Raw genomic sequence first — 20134 nt, forward strand, 5'->3', positions numbered from 1 at the left:
TTTGTTGGTAATTGCTATTCTTGTAGTGGTTTACCACGAGTGAAGGGACTGTTTCATTTGAGGAGAACTGGGAAACTATTGCCTACTATCAACTAGTGTAAACTGCACAGTCCACATAAGGGGGCCAACTACCCAGCCAGGGCCCTGGGTTGGCCGCACCCACACTAACTCTGCCAGTGGTTCTCAAACTAGGGAAGGGGCAATATTTTTTTCATTGTCTGGTTATATATTTACATACAGTGAGGTCTACATAATGGCACTAGTTGTAGTTGCTAGAGAGATTTTTGATGAAACTGGAAAGCAAATCGATAGCAGTGTGTTGTCTTTGTTGGCACCACCTTATGTACATAGATCACTGAAGCTTTAGTCATGTTCATAGAGTGACAAAGTATAACAGTGTCTCCCTGTGTGATTCAGGTTTTATATGGTCGTATTTCTTTCTTTATTCGGGATTGCAGTTTTTTTTTTTTTTTTTTTTTGGCAAATAGCCTTTTGTGTTCTTTAGACTTGTGACAAAATGAGGTGGGAAATCATTGTGAAAGTACAGAGCTGTGAATTCTTGGAAGACTGCAATGTCAGCGGGTCTTGCCTCATTTAATTTAAAGCTTTTTGGATTCTGTAGACTGCGTCCAATTTAGTTCCGCTTGACTCAAAAGAAAGAAAGACACTCAAAAATAGAGACATTATTTATTGTAAGACATTGCACAGCACCAGCTTGGCTTAGTCTAGGGATTCTGTTTAAATCAGATTAATCTCTTTGGAGTAAAAAATCAATACACTAACTTTGATTAGTAGGTCGATAGTTCTATTATCTATTATTAAAACTGAAATGCTGGCTTCTCCACATAGGTGGCATGTGATGCACTGTTTGGTTGATTTTTGTGTATGTGTAAGATAGAGAATGCTTGTGTCTGCATGCATGTTCAGCCCATAGCAGTTATGCTATGCATGTGGCTTGACCAGTCAGGGCACATTTTTCACCACAGCACAATACGTCATGTGGATTTCTTTCAGGCAGGGTGAGCAGATCTGGCTGCACAGACGATAACACAAACCAGTCTGACACAGTAGTGTAATGTACAGCTGTTTCGGTTGGGTGTTACAGTGTGTTACTACTGCAGGGAAGTTCATTTACTTCAGAGAGGGGGTTTTAAACAGAAAAGAAATCTGAAAAATCTGTTTGGTTCGCGGAGAGCAGTACTACGGAAGTGGTTTGTACTGAAATGTATAATAAACTTCCCTCCGTAGTGGGGTGTAAATGGGGTGTGCTTTCAAAATGGATTATACTTTTATCTGATTTTAATCAGCTCTGCATGGAGATACAGTTGAAAACACATTTTAACAAAATATATTTCAACTTCTGCAAAAATACTACATATATTGGACCAATTTAGTAATATGAACTAAATCCTGACTGATAATGGACTTTTGAGGCAGATGCTGAAATCCAATAACGATGTATCAGCTGATAGCTATTTTTTTTAAACAGAAAAACACAAACGAACAATCTTGATAGGAATCCCCTGTAAATTATCACGTATAATAATTTCACAGAAAGAGAGTCAAGTCATGACATGAAATAATATAATATTATCAGGTTCCAGCAGATAACAAGAAACACAGTTCACCTGTGCATTGCTCAACACAAAACCCATGATTCCTTATCTCAGTTCAAATCTCCACAAAAGTCCACAACCTTAACAGAAACCTGGACCATATTCTGGATCACAGCAAGAAAAAAAAATTCAGTTCCAATACAAAAGTTGGCCAGTGTTCTTCATATTCCACAAAGTGGTGTGTGCGTGTGTGTGCTTTCATGCGACTGCGTGTGTGCACAAGTATGCATTTTTTTATTGCATTCATGTCCATGCCTTTTGTACTTCTCTTGTAATTCTTCATATTGGCTTTGTATGGATTGAAACTCCACACCCTGTCCAGTGCCAGGTTGATGCTTTGACAGTGTTGTCATAGCAAGCAGGACACAATGGTTAAATAGGAATGACATCACATAGCAGGTATGCTGCACCCCCCTAGGGTTGATCTTTGACCATTAGGAATCAAAAGATCATCAGCAATTAAACATGTTGTCAGCCAATGTAATGTACTAACACACAATGTCACACAGTTTCGTGAACACAGCTGCCTGTTCTGCGTAGGATTGTTATGAAATCCTACAGCGTTTTTATTTTCTTTTAACTTTACTCTAATGAAACATTTTGATTTTTTTTTTGTGTGTGTGTGTCAGTTAGAGTGGCTGACTATGTAAGGAGAGGAAATGAAAGGTGATTGCTGGAAGTTGCTTTTGGCCAACAAGACACCATTTAGGGAGTGTGTTCTCAGACTCATTTTTCTCTCCTGTGTTTTTACTTCCCTGCTGAACTGGTATTATATATTTGGCAGGGTGTCCCAGGAAGTGTGTTACAGCCTGACAGTTTATCACACACTCCAGTCTGAATCCAGCTATCCACTTTGCAAAGGGTGTGTATTCTAGTACTTATGTCAAAGAGTGTCAAACATGTAGTACTTAAATTTCCTAAATATAAGAATAATACAGAAACAAGCCTGAAACTGTCGTTGGCATATAGCAAAAAGGAAATCAATTTCCTAGACTTGAAAATCCCAGAATCAGATGATGGGGATTTGCATACTACTATCCACTGAAAAGCCACTGATTGATATACAACATAAGTGCTGACAGTTTTTTCATCATTTAGTTGATAAAAGAAATTTCATTTCAAACTCTGCTGGTGTTAAGAATATTTTACAATAAATCAAATCTCCTTATAAAATACATCTTTGGTTTGGTGTGCTTTTTTCCAAAAATACACTGTTTTACTCTTTGGCTGGTAGTGTGGATAGTAGTGACTTTCAATATTGCACTACTAATTTGATGTTTTTACTTTTACTGCTCTTCGTCATTGGAGTGTTATGTGTATGTTATTAATTAGTTAAGCTAGTTTTACTGCCACACTTCATTTAAGGTGTTCCTAAATTACTCTCAGGTTCAAGTGCCAAACCTTTATGGGCCATCAGTGCTGACTGATTCTAGCCAGATAATTGAATATGATTCATTCACAGTATTTTAAAACCATGAGTTCAGCTATGTCAGAATAACAACATATGAAAATATTTAAAAGATTCCCATGTCATGAAAAGTGATCTGTTCTTCCTGTTGCTACATATAAATCCCTGAAAAGGGAGATTACAGCTGCCAGTTGTACGTTTATACAGTATATTCATAAAGCTGGATCACATTTAACCTCACCCTTTCACCCCTTCATTCACTAGATCATGATCGAGTTCTGCCCTGGAGGTGCTGTGGATGCCACAATGCTAGGTAGGCCTCTCTCTCTCTTTCTATTTGCTCTCTTTTATAAGCACTCCAGCTTTCTTCCGTGTCACGAGAGTCAAGTTCCACACCTGCGGCAGTGCTGTGACTACACCTGTCCCTTCAGCGGTGTCTTTAAGGAAGCGTGGAGGCATGATAAAAGATCAAAGACTTTTGGCCAATCCATGCTATTGTTTTAAAGCTCCAGGAAATATCTAGTAAACCAGCATTCATCACATTACTGTTTATTTGTTTTGAACATGATCACTGCAGCTTCAGTAGTCTGGCCTTGAATGCTCTAGAAAGCATTCAGACTTAGTGGAGTCCTCCGTTGTGGGAAACCCCCCTGTTCTGTTTTTATTGGGTAATCCACATCCTCATAACTGTCTGTACCCTCACTGCGACTAACCAAACACAGACACGGTAGAATAAAGTCTGCTGGCCAGGACTAGCTTGAATGTGTGATGGCTTTTCTGATCTTGGATTACTTATCCAGCAGCACTATCTTAGGGACTCCATTGATATATCACGCCTTTATCTTCTGCTGTTTTCTTTCGTGGAGTTCACACACTCGATCGTGATTGTATGTTCACTAAATATAGAATGTGCAAGATGTGCACAAATGGATTTTGAACCCCTTTTAGCTTGCTTTCGCAACTGACACTTCCATTCGGCTCTGGTTCTCACCCCTCTCCCCTACCGCGTATTTCACCTCTCCTGTCTCCTGCCCTTATCAGAGTTGGATCGCGGGCTGACGGAGCCACAGATTAAGGTGGTTTGTCGACAGATGCTAGAAGCTCTGGTCTACCTCCACAGCATGAAGATCATCCACAGAGACCTGAAGGCCGGTAACATCCTTCTCATGCTGGATGGGGACATCAAACTGGGTGAGGATTTAGATATTTATACTTTAGAATATGGCTAGTTTGAGGTCCTTGTTGTGCTTGTGCAAAGTTGACATTTAACTCTTAGCATTTCTGGAAAGCAAAATTTTATTCATTGTGTCTGCATCATAGTGTCCAAGTGCCGTTTTGTCCATGCTCACACAAGTAGGTGTACACAATCTGACAAATGCAATACAGTATGTTCTGAGGGTATCCTCATTTGGAATTAACTTCCAGAATCACAACATTTCTCTTGTATTTGTGGAGACAATTCAAAATGTTGTGTTATAGTTGTTGGAAAATTTTGCGGTGTGGTGCACAAATTTATCCATACCTTGAGAAATGTTGAGGTCCTGACAGGCGGTTATAATAAAGTTTTGTGTTTTTTTGTGTTTTTTTGTGTTTATATATGCTGTTCAAAGAACAAAGTGGGAAGTATTACACTTTCCTTGGAAACATCCTGTCACAAAGGAAGGGATGATTTTATAAATCTGTTGAATCAGCAAATCTACAATTAGAAATAAATATATGTAGAAGAAAGACAAGACACTGCTGTAAGTCTGTTGGTATATAGGGTGAGTACATGCACTGAATGTAAAACCTAAGGGCAATGAAATTTCACCAGAAAGTAGGAATTCAGTAGATTATTGCAGAAAATATCATATTTTAAACTTGTGGGTTGGATCTCTCTTTATATCCCATCATTCACAGAGAAAACCACTGCCAAAGTGATGCAAGTGGAACTAATTCTCAGATAAACTCCATATTCCCATCTCTTATGCTATCACACATGCACACCCAGTTATAGGCCCTGTACCCGTCCTGTGAGCACTATGTGGGGGGAAACTGCATTCTCAGAAGTTTTCCATATTTTCATTTTGTGGCTTTTGAAGAGTTCTCCACATTCTTGACATTGCACACCTGATGTTGTGGATTCAACCCAATCACCAGTATGTTTTGGATTAAAGCGTAGTGCCAGTTAAGGAAGTGCTGATTTTTCTCTCTAAATGGCTGCCTGATATTGGGATCCTTGGACACTAAACCTTGTATTGTATTTGGGTGCATATTTTGTGCTTTAGCTTTATTTGATTCCAAATGGTTTATTGGTCATTAGTTTTATTACAATTTCCCTCTCTCTCTTTTTTTAATTTCAAATGACACATGTCGTCAGCCACCGTGCTCAGTGAGCTGGACCTGTACTTCTTGTTCAAGTCCTTTTCCTTTGCCTTACATTCTTCCCTGAGACACCACAGTTAAATATAATCACTGGGAGTTGCCTCTATAACCTCATTAAGTCATAACACTGACTCATTTACAGTCTCCAAACTTATGTAACCAGTTGTTAATTCAAAGAAGGCAGCAATTAACCATCTTTGAGGTCAGCTAAATGCGTTCTATATTCACCTATGGTACATGGCAGTAAACATTATGTTCATCCATGTAGCACACAACTCTGTAGCGACTGTTGATCTCTGTCCAATTGTGACATTCCTGATGCTGTGGTGTATTACGGGAGCCTTTAGGTGTGTTAGCGTAGAAATATTGGGGAAAATCATAATAATGCTTCTTGAGAGACACCCTTGGTGATTCTTTGAGGGAAAAGAGGTAGGTTAAACCCAGTGATACAGCGGATGTGAGGGGAAGGAACCGCTTAGCCAGAATGTGCTGTATGTACAATGTTGTAGTATATTTGACCTCTGAGTTCATACTGCTGTTGGTATGATTTTACCAGAATAAGTTACCAGATTTGATTGAAATTGATGCGTAAACTCCTATTTGATGTACAATAAAATCAGTGATACTGTTTATTGTCTTTGTAGAAAGCAAAAAATCCTTTCAAGCTTAGACTGCAGAAGTCCAAATGATATGTTTGACTGGGAAGTCAAAGATATTTGAATTGTAGTCTGCAAAACCAAGACGGTCACTTAAGTCCCCGTAATAGAACATGCCAGTTTGTAATTGAAGCAGTCAGCCTGCTGCCTTGTGAGTAAAATCCTCAGGCCTCTGCCAAACACTTCACAACCCTGGGCAAGCCACACGTAATATTCCTACTTTCAGAGAAAATCGTGTTCAGCCAAAGTGAAAATGACACCCCTGTAATCTGAGGGTCATGTCAGGAAATGGGGGCAGCTTGTTTGGGAAACAGGAGTGCTTTAAATTCTGGTGTCTCTGCCCATCACAATGTCGTTACAGCTTTACAAGCTACTTCAAGGGGGATATAAATGACAAAAGTTTTCTAACTGGCTTCACTGCCCCTTACGGAAAAGTGCTTCTTCTTTCAACTTATTTCATCTTTTTTTTTTTGTAATTGTTTTGTCCTTCTCATTCTTGTAGCTGATTTTGGAGTATCTGCAAAAAACACCAAAACCTTACAAAGAAGAGATTCTTTCATTGGAACGCCATACTGGTGAGTAAGACATCACTGTACCTCAGAGCACCAGCTAAAGATTTACATTTAAAGACAACAATTTGCGGATGGGACTGCCTGTTTTATTTTATACAGTGAATTAAATCCCCAGAAAATTGAGGTATTTCATCACATTGATGAAACATCTTATAAATCCAGTATAAAACAGTCCTGATCACTGATTAGGAACATTGCCTGCAATGTATTGATACAGCATGAGCTATTACTTACCTTGGTAGAAACCATATAGCAAATTCTCGGACTGTAGACAACCGCCCCTATATGAGCTATATAAACTGTGGGTTATTGCTTGCTGAGAACACATTTCATGATATTGTGTATACACACCCTCAACCCAGCACATCAATAACTCAGTGCTTTAAACCTGACAGTGCTCTTCTCTCCTCAATACCTGAACAAACTGGAAAGGTTCCCTTGGAAGCCTCTACAGTGAACCTTGTTCCATACTGTTATCCACAGTGAATATGGTTGGAGCCAGTTAACCATTGACTACTGGAGAACAGATTATCATCCATCAGGAATACCCTCCCAGCTCTGATTAGTCCTGATCAGTTTTGGCATATACCTTTCCCCTGATTGCACCGATTAGCCAAGTCAACAAGAAACCCGAGGCAAACCTTTGTTCCTTTGCACTTTATTAAATCTAGGAGCTGCGGCTTATGAGAGCCATTATGCAGTTTGTCCACAAACGTGCTGACTGGAGAAGTGTGCTTGATGTTGACACAATAGTGAGTAAGAGAAAAAAGAAAACACTCGTCATCAGTAATCATTAGTTAGTCACTTGCTGCCACTGCTCCGAGATAACTGTAAATACAGCAGGTGTATTTTTATGGTATCAGAAGCTGTTTAATCATGTTGGGACTGCTTTCTCTATGACTAGTGTTGATTTGGTAAAGCCAGATTTTTTTAACATGTCATTGTTAAACTCTTTACAAATTAAGTTAGTTATTAGCTCTGCCACTTGATGATTAGATTAATTTTTTATTTTATTTAGGAGCCAATCAATATGTCATAAAGTTGTCCCTAAAATGACCAAAAATTATAGCATTCCTGCATTGATTTCGGACATGTGAGAACTGAAGTTTATTTATCCCATATGGTCATTTTAGGACTATCGTGGGAGGCGATATCATTCATTTGTCTTTTTTATTGAAAACAAATGTTAAGTATGCTTCACCTTTAAAGATCTTTTTCTTGTAAACAGTTGCTACACACGTTCAAGCCCATTTCACAACCATATCCCAGACAGGTTAAATAATGCAAATTCCATACATTCAAACATTTACACACAAACGTTAATAATATACTAAATGGCATGAGCAGGGAGATGCTCTCTACTCTACAGTTTGACTATCCCTATAAAGCATGTTTTAATGTTCATGTGCCTTGACTTGTTAGCATTCAAGATTTGAACTGAGGATTCAGTGTCTCTCATGCGTACTGATCCCTATAAATATTGCACCTTTGGTTTTCTCAGGATGGCCCCAGAGGTGGTTATGTGTGAGACAATGAAGGATGCCCCATATGACTACAAGGCTGATATCTGGTCTCTGGGAATCACTCTGATCGAGCTAGCCCAGATTGAACCCCCGCACCATGAGCTCAACCCCATGAGGGTGCTGCTGAAGATCACCAAGTCGGAGCCTCCCACCCTGGAGCAGCCACACAAATGGTGAGCTTGCATTGAAAAATGAATCTGAATTCAGCTGTTGCACATAATAATAAGCGAAAGAGAAAGTAGAGAGATGTTGCCCAGAAAATTGCATGTAAATAAAAAGCTTTTGGCGCAGGATATGATTGGTGGAGTCAACATGGGCTTGTATCTTCCTGTCTAGATTTCACCAGGTCATTTAGTTTCATTCTATTACCAAATGTTTGCACACTCAGTGTCATGTAATCTCAATGAAGACACCAAGTGTATAACATTGAACATCCCCTTTCCTCCTGCGATCTATTTTGCCCTCTCCAAAACTATTAGCAACAACTCCTCAGAGCAGCAGGACATCAGTGAGTGCCAAACTATAACTTATTTCCTTATCAATTTGTATATTATCAGTATGAATGTTCCATAGCAACTAGTTCAGTACAGCAGAAGATAAGTTATCATTTGCTGAAAGGAGATTTGGGATGGGGAGACAACTCATCATTCCCCGTTAAAAGCTTTGTTTTAGTCAGCACAGCTGTGCCCAGATGATCTACATGTACGTTCAACACATCGTCTGGAAATGTTCTGTACAAATGTTTTGTTATGTTGTAACTATCCCTTCATCCTCCCCATCCCCCCTGTTATTCATTCCTCCTGTTTCTGATTAATGCTGCTTTCTTGTGTTCACCCAAGGTCACAGGAGTTTAAAGATTTCCTGAGGAAAGCTTTGGATAAAAACCCAGAGACCCGTCCGACTGCAGCACAACTCATGGAGGTAGGCCCTGATGCAATGGGCAATTAAAACCTAGCACCTGGATATATGATGGAACATAGTCCTCGCCCTGTCCTTATCTTGCACATACAAACACAGTCTTGTATTTTAAGACCTGAATGGGAGTGATCTATGCCAGAGAAGTGAGTGGTGTTCCATGGAGGGCACTGGCATGTGGGTGGGAGGTGAGAATAGAAGGTGTAAAATAGTGGGCAAGAAATGGAGCAGAGTAGGATGGCGTAAAAAGTGAAACATTCAGGACTTTGAGATGTAGCTGTTCACTTTTGAAGCATCCTCTTATGGCATCTACAGCATTTTGATCTCAGGGACAATGGAGGTTTTTGTGCCAAAAAATGTAAAATGGTGAAAAATAGTTGTATTTCTTATTTCTTACTGTTACAGTCTTTGTTTTACAAATGCACATAAATTCAGGTTAGCGACACTGGTAAGAGAGGACAACTCAAATGTCTACACAAACATAATCTTGTATTTTAAGACCTGAATGGGAGTGGTCTATGCCAGAGAAGTGTGGTACAGTAAGTGCACTTTGGGACAGCTGGGATATTGCTAAGAAGAGGCTGATTTCATGCAGTTAAACATTAATATGTAAGGATGAGCACTGACAAATGTTTCCCAAAATCCAGTATCCCAAGCAAGAAAATCGAGAGAAAAAGTGAACAGGGTGTGGATTAAAGCACAAGCGCAGCGTCTATTAAAATTCATAGCCACAGTTTCCTGTCTGTATCCCACGGCTGAGGGAATGCCAACTATTTACATTCCCACCCTCAGCCAATAGTGTGTCTGGATTACCCTGAGTTTGCCACCCTCTGGCCAATTAGAGAGAGGCAAAGAAGAAACTTCTAGACCCAGCCCTGCAGGGAATTCTGCATGTGCTCTCCAGTGGGGGGAAAAGAGACGGGTGCGGTCCGGTTTTTGGTGCCGTGCTGGAGGTTTTAGATGTTTATCATGCCTGCTGCTCATAACGGCTGTCAGATTTACTGTAAATAATTGTGAGATTATGGCATTCAATTCTGCTGTGCAATGGATGCTGACTGGTGTGAGTTTACTGGAAGTTACTATCCGTGTATGTGCAGGAAGTGAACAGGGAGATTATAATGAATCCTGAACAGATAAAAGTGTTTGAAGTATAGAAGCTAGAGTGTATGTGATGTGTGTAGCTGTATCAAAAAAGCAAATGACGGGATAAAGCTTTATAAAGTCTTTTCTAAGGTGGTATTAGTTTTAAACCTTTTTTAACCTCTTGCCTTGTGTCTGTCCCACTTGTGTGAAGCTTCTAAGGAATGTATACAAAACAACACGACACAGTATCAGTCACTGGCTGTGTGGCTGGCGGGAGACCATCTGGATGACTTGTACTCATTATACTGAATACAGCTTCTCCTCCCACATAGTTTCTCATGGTCAGGATTTAGACAGTGTTTTTGGTGTAGCTTCCATTCATGTCTGATGATATTTCCTGTCACTGCATGACTGTATGTTGGGTGATTTTAACATGGGGGTATTTGGCTATTTTATGTCTGAACAAGGGCTTTGTAGTGGTTTTGCACCATCAACATGTGCAGACACATGCACAACTCAACTATCTGCCTAAGCCCAACCCTAACCCTGATCTTACTCCAAGCCTAATTCTAATATTAAAGGGTCAGTTCACACAAATTTCTTGTATAGGTTTTCGAACAGGGGAGCACAGGAGAGTTGGACGGTGTGACACAAAGATACTCCGTGAGAAGAAAGGGAAGTTAGCTCACCAACACGGTCAACAGCTGCAGCAGCAGCGGCTGTGACACAGCTTATGGAAGCAACTAAGGTACTTAATAGTGGCTGGCTCTGCCTGCACTGTGGGGGGTGCAGCGGCATTTCCCGGTTAGCATGGGGTGACTTGTTTGCATCCCTGGTTTGCCTAATTGACCTCAGATCCGTGCTCCCCTGTTTCTCGGTCAGCCGGTTGTCGGACTCCTCTGGAGACTGAGGTAGTTGTCCAGATGTGCAGGGTGTGTGCGGGGCGGAGCTGTTTCTCCGGGTATGTTCTGGGCGTGTGCCTGGGGTTCTCGGCCCTTGAGGGGTGGATGGATGGATTGGCGGTGACATGCAGCTGGGCTAGTTGATTTTTACCTCGTTGCTGGTTTGGCTGGCGTTGCAAGGCGGCCGGAGGGCATGCTGTGCATGGGGGATGTTAGGCTGGCGCCGGTGGCCCCCGCTTTTCCGGCGGCTGGAGGGGGCGGCGGACTTTTATCGGCGGGTGCACCGTGGCCTGGGCGGCACATTTTTGCTGCCGGGCTGGGACTTGCTGCTGGTGTTTTTCTTTGCTGGCTTTCGCCGTTGTGTTCTGCCGCTTGCTCGGTCTCATTTGCTCGGCCTCACGTGTGGGATACGCGGGGGGCTGCGTGGTATTTTGGCGGTTTGGTTACCCATTCCGCGGCGGTGGGGTGCCGGTCGCGGGGTGGCACTGCCTCTGTTGTGTGCGCGCCATGGTAGGTCCGGGAGCCGCTCTTCTGCGGGTTCCACCTTTTGCTTTCCGACGGCATTACGTTGTCAATTGGCATTTGGATTGCCCGGTGTCTTCTGCGTTCGCGTCGCGATTCGTCTGGGAGTCCACTTCCTTCTCACCCCTATTGGCTACTGGGGGTCTTGCCTGCCTGTCGCTGGAGTCGGTGTGGCGCGGTTGGGACATGTAACAGGCTTATGTACACAAACATATACACATACAGACCCACGCACTCCTACACATACAGTCTCACATATAGACACACACACAAACAAAGGTTCTCCCTGGTAGAATTATTTTTGATGTTTTTCATTCAGTTACTTATTTAAATTAATTGTTGTTATTTCAGTTCTCAAGGTGGTGCTGTGTTGTTTATTTATGTTGCCTGATTTTTTCTCTTTTTCACTTCTCTCTCAATTGTCTTCCTATGTCAGCTGTTTATTGCTGCTGTTCAGCTGGTTGTCTCTTTGTTTTTGTTTGTTTGTTGTTTGTTTCTCTCCGCCCCAAGCCCCCCTCCCTGTTCTCTTGCAGGTTTTGTTGCTTTTTTCAATTGGTGTTTCCTTCTGCTATTTCCTGTTGTCCCCATCCCCATTCTCTTGCAGTTGTTGCCCTTTCTCTGTGCTGTGTGTTTATGTGGTGTTTCTGTTCCCATTCCCATGTCTGTCCCCTGTCTGTCCCAGTGACAAATACATTTGAATAAATAACAGTACAGACAAAGGAATATATTGATACTCTCTTGTTAAAGTAAAATCTGTCTGGCACAATATGGTATCCAGCTCCTCATACCAACATGCTGCTGGGCAGGACAGGTCAAAAAAAAAAGAAAAGGTACTTAATAGTGCCAGATTGCAGTAGTTTAAATGTGTACTTCTTCTCGAAATCATAACTCAGTCCGATCTAAACACTTCTACACCCTTGCACTTTTTGAGGATATCATTATCACCAATGTCAATTGTGAAAAAAATAATCCCTAAATATGCTTAGAAATGATAGAACAAAGATGCCCATAACTGCAAAACATACCTGAGAATCACCATGTTAAGTTTTCTTCAGTATCAAAGTAGTGCTGTGATAGTTGTCTGTCCATCCATGGGTACATTGTAAACATTGTCTGTGGTGCTGAAAGCACTGAAGAATTACATTTAAGTCAATAACAACATCTTTTAGGAAAATATGTCCCTGTTTCTCTGGGTAAACCACAGAACAGGCTATCAACAGTTTACATATGAACTATTTACTGTGGAAAGTAGTTCCTGTGTGGCCGGTGGATTATACAGAGTAAGGGACTTTTTTCTGGAAGTTATATTAGTCAAAAAAATAAATGTAACATTTCATTGCTGTGACCACCACAAGTGATGCAGAATTCTAAGACTGATGTTTATAAATTTAGGCAAATAAAAATGATTTTTATTTATATAGATCAAAATTGCCACTTCCCTAACCCCAAACGTAACCTGAACTTAATTATAACCTTAACCCTAAAAAGAAGTTTTAACCTCCAGACCAACCTTTTGAAAAAGTGAGGACTGACCACATTGCCAACAAAAATGTCCTTTGAAATTCAAAATTATCCTCACAAACACAGAAAAACAGATAAACACACTCCACTGTGTCATTGCTAGACAGTAACTCTGCCTTCATGCAGCTCCTAATGGGCCATACTGTTCACATTTATCCTTTTCACGCCCAGCCATGCATGTAAGACCCCAAATCACCAGCCTCACTGGGTCTAAAGCAATGTGAAACCTGAAAGAGAGGACATGAGCTTCACTGAGCCACATCTTGATCCATAATGGCTGTAAAAAAAAAAAGAGAAAAAAAGCTAGATTTAACAGGGCAGCAATTCTACACTGTTTGCCTTTTCCCCCTTTGATATGCCTCAAGGAAACTGGGTTTAGCTTGAGCATGGGAGTTCACTTGTTACAATAAACAGTTGGAAGCTGAAATCTCAGATGATACAGAAGGGAAAGAAAAAGAGATGCACAGATAATATTTTGTTTTGATCCTGGAATTAATTTTACTTTTACCTGCCAGTGGAGGCTTAGATCAGTAGTGGTAACTGCACAAAGAATCTTTCCTTTCTGTTCTAGACTATTGCTATGCATAAATGTCAAAAATTTGAAGGTTCCAGCCTCTTATGTGAGAATCTGCTGCTTTTCCTTGTCGTTACATTGTAGTAAATTTATTATTTTTGGGTTTCAAGCCGTAAGAATTTCCATAAAGACATAATTTTTCTATTGAGAGTTGAAGAGTAGATGGCCTACAAACATCACAAAGTCTCTCTCTCTATACATATGCTATGTGTGTAATATTTCTTTAAAGCATAAATAAAAACTGGCACTTAGCATTTACACTACCTGACTCATTAAAAATAGATGACTGTTTGTCATTGGAGAAGTTAAAAGCTGAAGCCTAATGCTGTCCTTGAGGAAAAGCCCTGCACACAAACAACTGTGATCACCCACGACAAATATATGCGCGCACACACACACACACACACACACACACACGTACTTATATACACTTCATGGTCCAGCACCACTTGTAGCTATTTCCCTTTTGTCAGCTGTTCCAATTAAATTACACAGTAGTGCAAAGCATCTGAATAATAGATTATCAGCCTTGTATCCCAGCTGCACTCAACTTTTAATTGAGCTTTTCATTCTTCTTGCACTCAGTTTATTACTGCCTTGTTTTCACCCTGGCAAAACACACATTTTCTCTTTAGCAGTTGCAGAATTAAAGCTGGCTTGCTTTTTTAAGGACAGTATGTGAGATTGAACACTGTTGCATCAGTGGGCTATTAAGGAGAGAGTTGTGTTGCAACTATTGTTGTAGCTGTTAAGGAAATGGCAGGTGGCAGATAACTGTGCAGTGAAAGTCTCCTGTAGCCTTGCCTCTTCTTTTTGCCACTCACAGTTACATGTATTTTTCCACAAAATTGTATTTTATTCTCTCTCCCTCTTTTAGGGAGGTGTTTACAAGGTCACTTTTGCTCAGCCATGAAATACAAATGAAATACAAGAGGGTCACAAAAAACAAGAGTTGTGTGTAGTTGGAAGAAAGTCTTTGGCTATTTTAAGCATCAGTCACACTGTATTTTGTCTGATAATTAATTAAAGAGGTGGTATTATGCTCATTTTCAGGTTCAAAATCTTAATTAGGGGTTGTACCAGAACAGGTTTACATGATTTAATTTTCAAAAAACACCATATTTTTCTCATACTGCACATTACTGCAGCTCCTCTTTTCACCTACATGTTGTACGCTCCGCTCTTGAGCTACAGAGTGATGCATCTTACTTGTACAAAATCTTTGTTGGGAGATGCACATGCGCAGTTCCCAGGTAAGGACTAATAGCCAATCAGAAGCAGAGAAAGACGGGTCGTAAGACAAAAGGTAGTGTGATCCAAATCACACTTCACACACTTCAGACTGCGACCGTAACCTAGCAGATGGTATAAGTTACTCACAAGTCCACAACCACACAACATCATTGTTCCACATCTTACCATCAGGACTAAACATTGAACTGTTGCCGGTGTTCTGACGATCTATGCTGCCTTGCCGAAAAATGCTACCACAGCACAAATCGATAGACTCGACTCTACTTTTCATTGCAGATGGTACCCAGAGATAGTATGTAGCTTGTCGTCATAGTGACGCCATACACAACTGCCGCAACATAATGTTCAATGCGACACACACACCAGCAATCCACACAGCTTTCTCTTTTTTAAGTTAAAACGTTTCAACATTCCTCAGAATGTAAAGACAGATAAGCGGTATGAAAACCTTCCAGCTGTGTTTTCAAGATCGCTCCTCCAGCGGGTTGGCACAGGCTTCCCCCGCCGCCACTTGCGGAGCTCCTCAACTCCGACAATATTCAAGCACATTTTTGTTCCCCCATCACTTCTCGTAAAACTGTCAATATTCAAAATCTACACAGCTGATTTCTCACCTCCAAACTTCTCAGAAGTGGATTTAGTTATGAAATTCCATACGAAAACTGTAAAATATAAAACTTTCTGTTGCTGGCCTCTGTCTGGCGCACGCAATGATGATGCAGTGAATAGTGACGATTCTCTCTGACCAATCAGCAGTCTGTCATGTTTTCACGTTACATTTTAGTATCGCCTCAGCTCGCTTGAAACCTCGATGGAGGTGAGGTGATACGAAAAAAAGTACCTGGAAGCAGGTATAGGTACAACATTTCTACAATGGAAGCAACAAAGGCGAGTCGAGCCAAAGGGCCTCCGCTCAGACTAGCTTGGTTTCAGGGCGTGCCTGACCCCGCTAGCCGCTTGGCAAGCTTTATGACGAGTTTTCATTGTGACGTCACAAACAAACGAGCTGTTTTCAAGCGGTTCAGAGCAGAGCTTTCTGCGGGAGATGGGAACTCCCTTTGGGCTGAACTTTGGGCTTTTTCACTTTGCAAACCTGTTACATGCACAAAAAAGATAAATAACTCAATAAAGGAGAGGGAAAAAGCCAAAAAGGATAATACCACCTCTTTAACCATCTCCCCTCTGTCCTTTCTGCCCACAGCACCCTTTTGTGAGATCTGTGACGTCTAACCGTCCACTGCGGGAACTGGTGGCTGAGGCCAAAGCTGAGGTCATGGAGGAAATTGAGGACAATAGAGAGGAAGGAGAGGACGACGACGCCATGGAGCTCACTGTGGTACCAAACCTCCCCCTCTTCTGTCCCTTCATTTTCTTCCCTGTCATTGTTTGTTTCCAAAAGGAGAGTGGGGCAGCTTATGTTCTTCCAGTAGCTTTTTATTTGAAAAGTCTGGCGGCTTTAAGCTGGTTGTAAGAGTACACGTGATTCAGACTCACAAAGTAAATAATGGGATGGTAACTGTTTGTTTGTTTTTATACAGTCATCAGAAGATGTAATCAAGTTTAAACTCATGCACACACAAAGGTATGCTTACCTGCACACTTACACCCATGCCCCGTAAAGCACACGCTTTCTGCCGTCCACTTCCCCCACTTTTGAAGTGTTTGCTGATCTTTTTGAACAGCATTTTTTTGGTTAAACTGAAGGTCCATCCTGCAGAAACCATTCATAAATCCACCGAGGGCATAAGATTAGAAAGTGACATAGTCTAAGAGTGCAGTTCACTGCCTGCCCTCAGCAAAAACAAAGGAACAGAAACCGGAATCCTGGCACTCGCCCACACCCACACATGGTTAAATATAGGTGCTGCCTTCAGCCTCATTCCTGTATAGTAACACTGTCACCTCACAAGCCCCGATAGGAGTAAATTATTTAAGGTCAGACATTGTTTTGTTGCGAGCCTGTGACCCTTAACTAAAGACAGACGGTTAACTGTCCACCAGCGACCCACAGCGATGGAGGACCCTAGAAATGTTCTTGCTAACAGGAAGCTGTGATCAGACAAATGTGTCAATCATGTGATGAACACGGATGTTTTTCTCTCCATGAAGATGAATGTCTGCCCACTTATCTCCTCCTCCCCTAATGTCAACAGTTAGTGTGATGACTTCCAATTGTCTTGAGGTGAATAACTTGGCTTCAGTGTAGTGACAGAGCAGGTCGTTGTCCTTTCTGGACATCTTGTCAAACATTGTAATTCTTTTGAGTTTCTGTAAGAAGTCCCATTTTGTCTTTATGTATCCAGTTGTATTTTATTCTGCTCTGTTTACTGAAAAGAAAACTCATCATGTCACTCATTTAATCACTAATTTCCTGAGTGTCATTAGTTTTCCCAGATAAAACCCACAAGACAATTGGGGTTTTAAACACCAAATGTTAAAATTGTAATTTTTTTTGTTTTGTCTGGATTTTAGTGTTACACAATAAACATTTATTTATAGGGAAATATTAATGTAGATACCAAAGTGTTACTGTACTGTGTATATATAATACATTACTTTCCAAACATCAGGTTTCTTGTCCCCCTGTTCAGTTAACTATGGTATAATCACAGTTACTCGTCTCTTCTAGCAAAGCCGCTCTTGTACACACAATGCAACATTTTCACACATACAGTTACAAGTCTCTGAAAACCAGTCAAGCCGTTACCTGGCCGTTTATCTCTTCTTATATATCTTTCACAGCCAGACAGAGATCTTTGCTGAGACATTAGAAAAGTCTTAACCTAACCATTAAGTTCTCCGATTGTATTCTTTACCTCTTATGGAAGACAGTGTAGAGGTATTTCAGGAAGCAGAATAGCAATAATGGCAACAATATAGCGTGCCCATGTCTGGAACCTTTTAAAATTGTGAAATATAATATCTGTGACTATAATTTTTGCAGAAACTCTTCCCCTTCTGGTGGCTGATTTTTTTTAGAATACATAAGTCAGCCATTTGTTTGTGTTATTAATTTATTCACTGGATAGTTTAAGATTGTTGTTTTTTTGAGTGCTCTTAAGTTGTCTTTAGGTTACCTCTGGGGAGTGACCATTTTAGGATTGTAATTGACAATTTTATTCATTTTATGAATAGAATTTTTGTATACAGTATTTTATGTTATGTTTTATGTTATTAGTCTGTCTTGGCAGGTCACTCTTTCAGTCACTTTTCTTGGCCAGGGTACATGCAGGTGTTGGAGACTTATAATTGTGAGATAAATATTAATAAATTCCTGCCCTTGGTAAATAATTCTAGGCCTTACTATCCCTACTTGTTTTCATTGATATCTTTCATACTTTGGCCAGTATGACCATTAAACAAGTATTAAATTGCATTCTACGTGGTAATAAAAATGTCTTTAAAAGTAATGAACACAGGTCTTGTCCTGCACCTTAGCTTATTGAGCCACCAAACGCACTTTCACCATGGAAAAGTACAGTGCTAACGTCACTTTAGGGTCTAGATAGATTCCAGTGTGGTCCTTACTCACAGTAAATGTAATTGCATTTAGACTTAGATTACCACCAAAGATTTCAAGCCTAAACACATCAAATGTTTTGTCACATCAGTGCATAAAAACACCTCTCTTTTCCTTCCTCCTCATTCCTTAAGCCTCCAGGTAAGGAGCCTTGTCAGACCAGTCAGACCAGTCAGGTCAGTTTGGAGGGAGACCAGTCTCCGGACAACCCGAGCCCTACCATGCCCTCCCCATCCACACCAATACCTTTTCTCAGGAAGGGGGCAGAGCCAGTTGTACCAACAGACCAACCGATTACGGTGGTCCCTGTTCCCCTACCACGGCAGAATCCCCCTACTAGAAATTCATTGGAGTTGGCTGACAAACTGGCCGATGAAGCCACTCTTGAGTCTGAGAAATCTGAGAGTGAGGGGTCAACCAAGACCTCCAGCTCAGATTCGGGCATTGAGGATGGGAAGAGTACCCCCACATCGGAGGAGGAAAAGGTATCCTTTGAAGTTTTAGATTTTCGAAAATGAAATATTACTATATCTATTGATGGATATTCTGTAAGACTGTGGTGTGTTCAAAGATTGTCTGGTTATAAAACTAAAATTAATTTTTAGGTTGCTGTGGAGACCCCAGAGACAGAACAGCCACCATCTCTCCCCCAGCCGGAGGCATCTGTTGACATCACCATAGACTCAGAGGTGGCCGAGGAGGAGAGCAACGTTGTGGCTAACGGAGGCTTACTAACTCCAAGCTCAAGTCCCGCTGTCACTCCTACACCCTCTTCAGTACCTACGCCCTGTTCTGGTACCCAAGACCGGACATCGACAGGAGGAAATACTGAGACTGTTTCTGCTTATCTAAATGGCGGGATTATCAACAACCGGTACTCTTATTCAGGCAGCATGGCATCAGAGAGCATGGACATGTCAATCTCCAAGGAGAACATCTCATTGAGTGCAAAGGTGAGTCAACATGAAGTACATAGATTACGCTTTTTACTAGTAAGTATCTAGTAACCTGCCTGACCTGTCCTGTGTCAATATTCATTCCCTCTTCTTTTTTTGTACCATAATGAAAATGGCTTTACATAATGGTTTGTTAATGCGGGGAAGAAGTGAGATAAACTTTAGTATTGAAGTGTAAAAGAGGTACAGAAGCAGCTCCCGGCCTCTGTAGGAAAACCCCTCCTTGGAAAAACTATTTCTCGGCACCCACAGAGGAACTGAAACTGCATTGTGTTGTGTTTTGGGGTGTGGGTGTTAACCGTCTGAAAGAGAGGATAGCCTGTCTTCTATTAGGCTACATATTGCATTTAGGGAGGATACAGAGTATGATACTAGTTATTGTCCTTAATCCCTGAGTTTCTCTTTTTAGCTGGTTATAATTCATGGTGAACATGAATTTATTTCGTGAATCTGGGCTGAAGTATTGACACTTAGTATATTAAAAGACCTCTGTCATTAGATGTAAAAGAAAGCTTCTTTCTAATCCAGCGATTTTGTTTTCACTTTTCAGTCCATTTTAACATAATCCATGGGTTTTTAAAGGTTTATTAGCCTAACAAAGGAGAATTCCTGCAACCCATAGACGACATAACAATCACCAGACAGTCCCAGTGAGGAAGGGATGTTATGAAGCTGAAAGGAGAGAAGACAGAGACTATTTTATCATTAGACACCAAGCCTGTCTGAAGCAAAATATGCAACATTTTGC

At 40.9% G+C, this 20134-nt stretch overlaps 1 protein-coding gene across 1 annotated transcript in view; it reads left to right on the top strand.

Annotated features, from left to right (window-relative positions):
• The window catches only part of stk10 (serine/threonine kinase 10), a 47431-nt gene that overhangs the window by 17388 nt on the left and 9909 nt on the right, over positions 1–20134 (top strand). The window contains exons 3-10 of the mRNA XM_038708750.1: positions 3289–3337; positions 4066–4215; positions 6547–6619; positions 8118–8312; positions 8979–9060; positions 16112–16246; positions 18565–18915; positions 19036–19383. Of these exons, the coding sequence (XP_038564678.1) occupies positions 3289–3337; positions 4066–4215; positions 6547–6619; positions 8118–8312; positions 8979–9060; positions 16112–16246; positions 18565–18915; positions 19036–19383 (1383 nt within the window). The remainder of the gene's footprint in view (positions 1–3288; positions 3338–4065; positions 4216–6546; positions 6620–8117; positions 8313–8978; positions 9061–16111; positions 16247–18564; positions 18916–19035; positions 19384–20134) is intronic.

Source organism: Micropterus salmoides, unplaced genomic scaffold (genome assembly GCF_014851395.1).
Source record: "Micropterus salmoides isolate LMB-PRFRI ecotype aquatic unplaced genomic scaffold, ASM1485139v1 Ms_hic_scaffold_9, whole genome shotgun sequence".
NCBI lineage: Eukaryota > Metazoa > Chordata > Actinopteri > Centrarchiformes > Centrarchidae > Micropterus > Micropterus salmoides.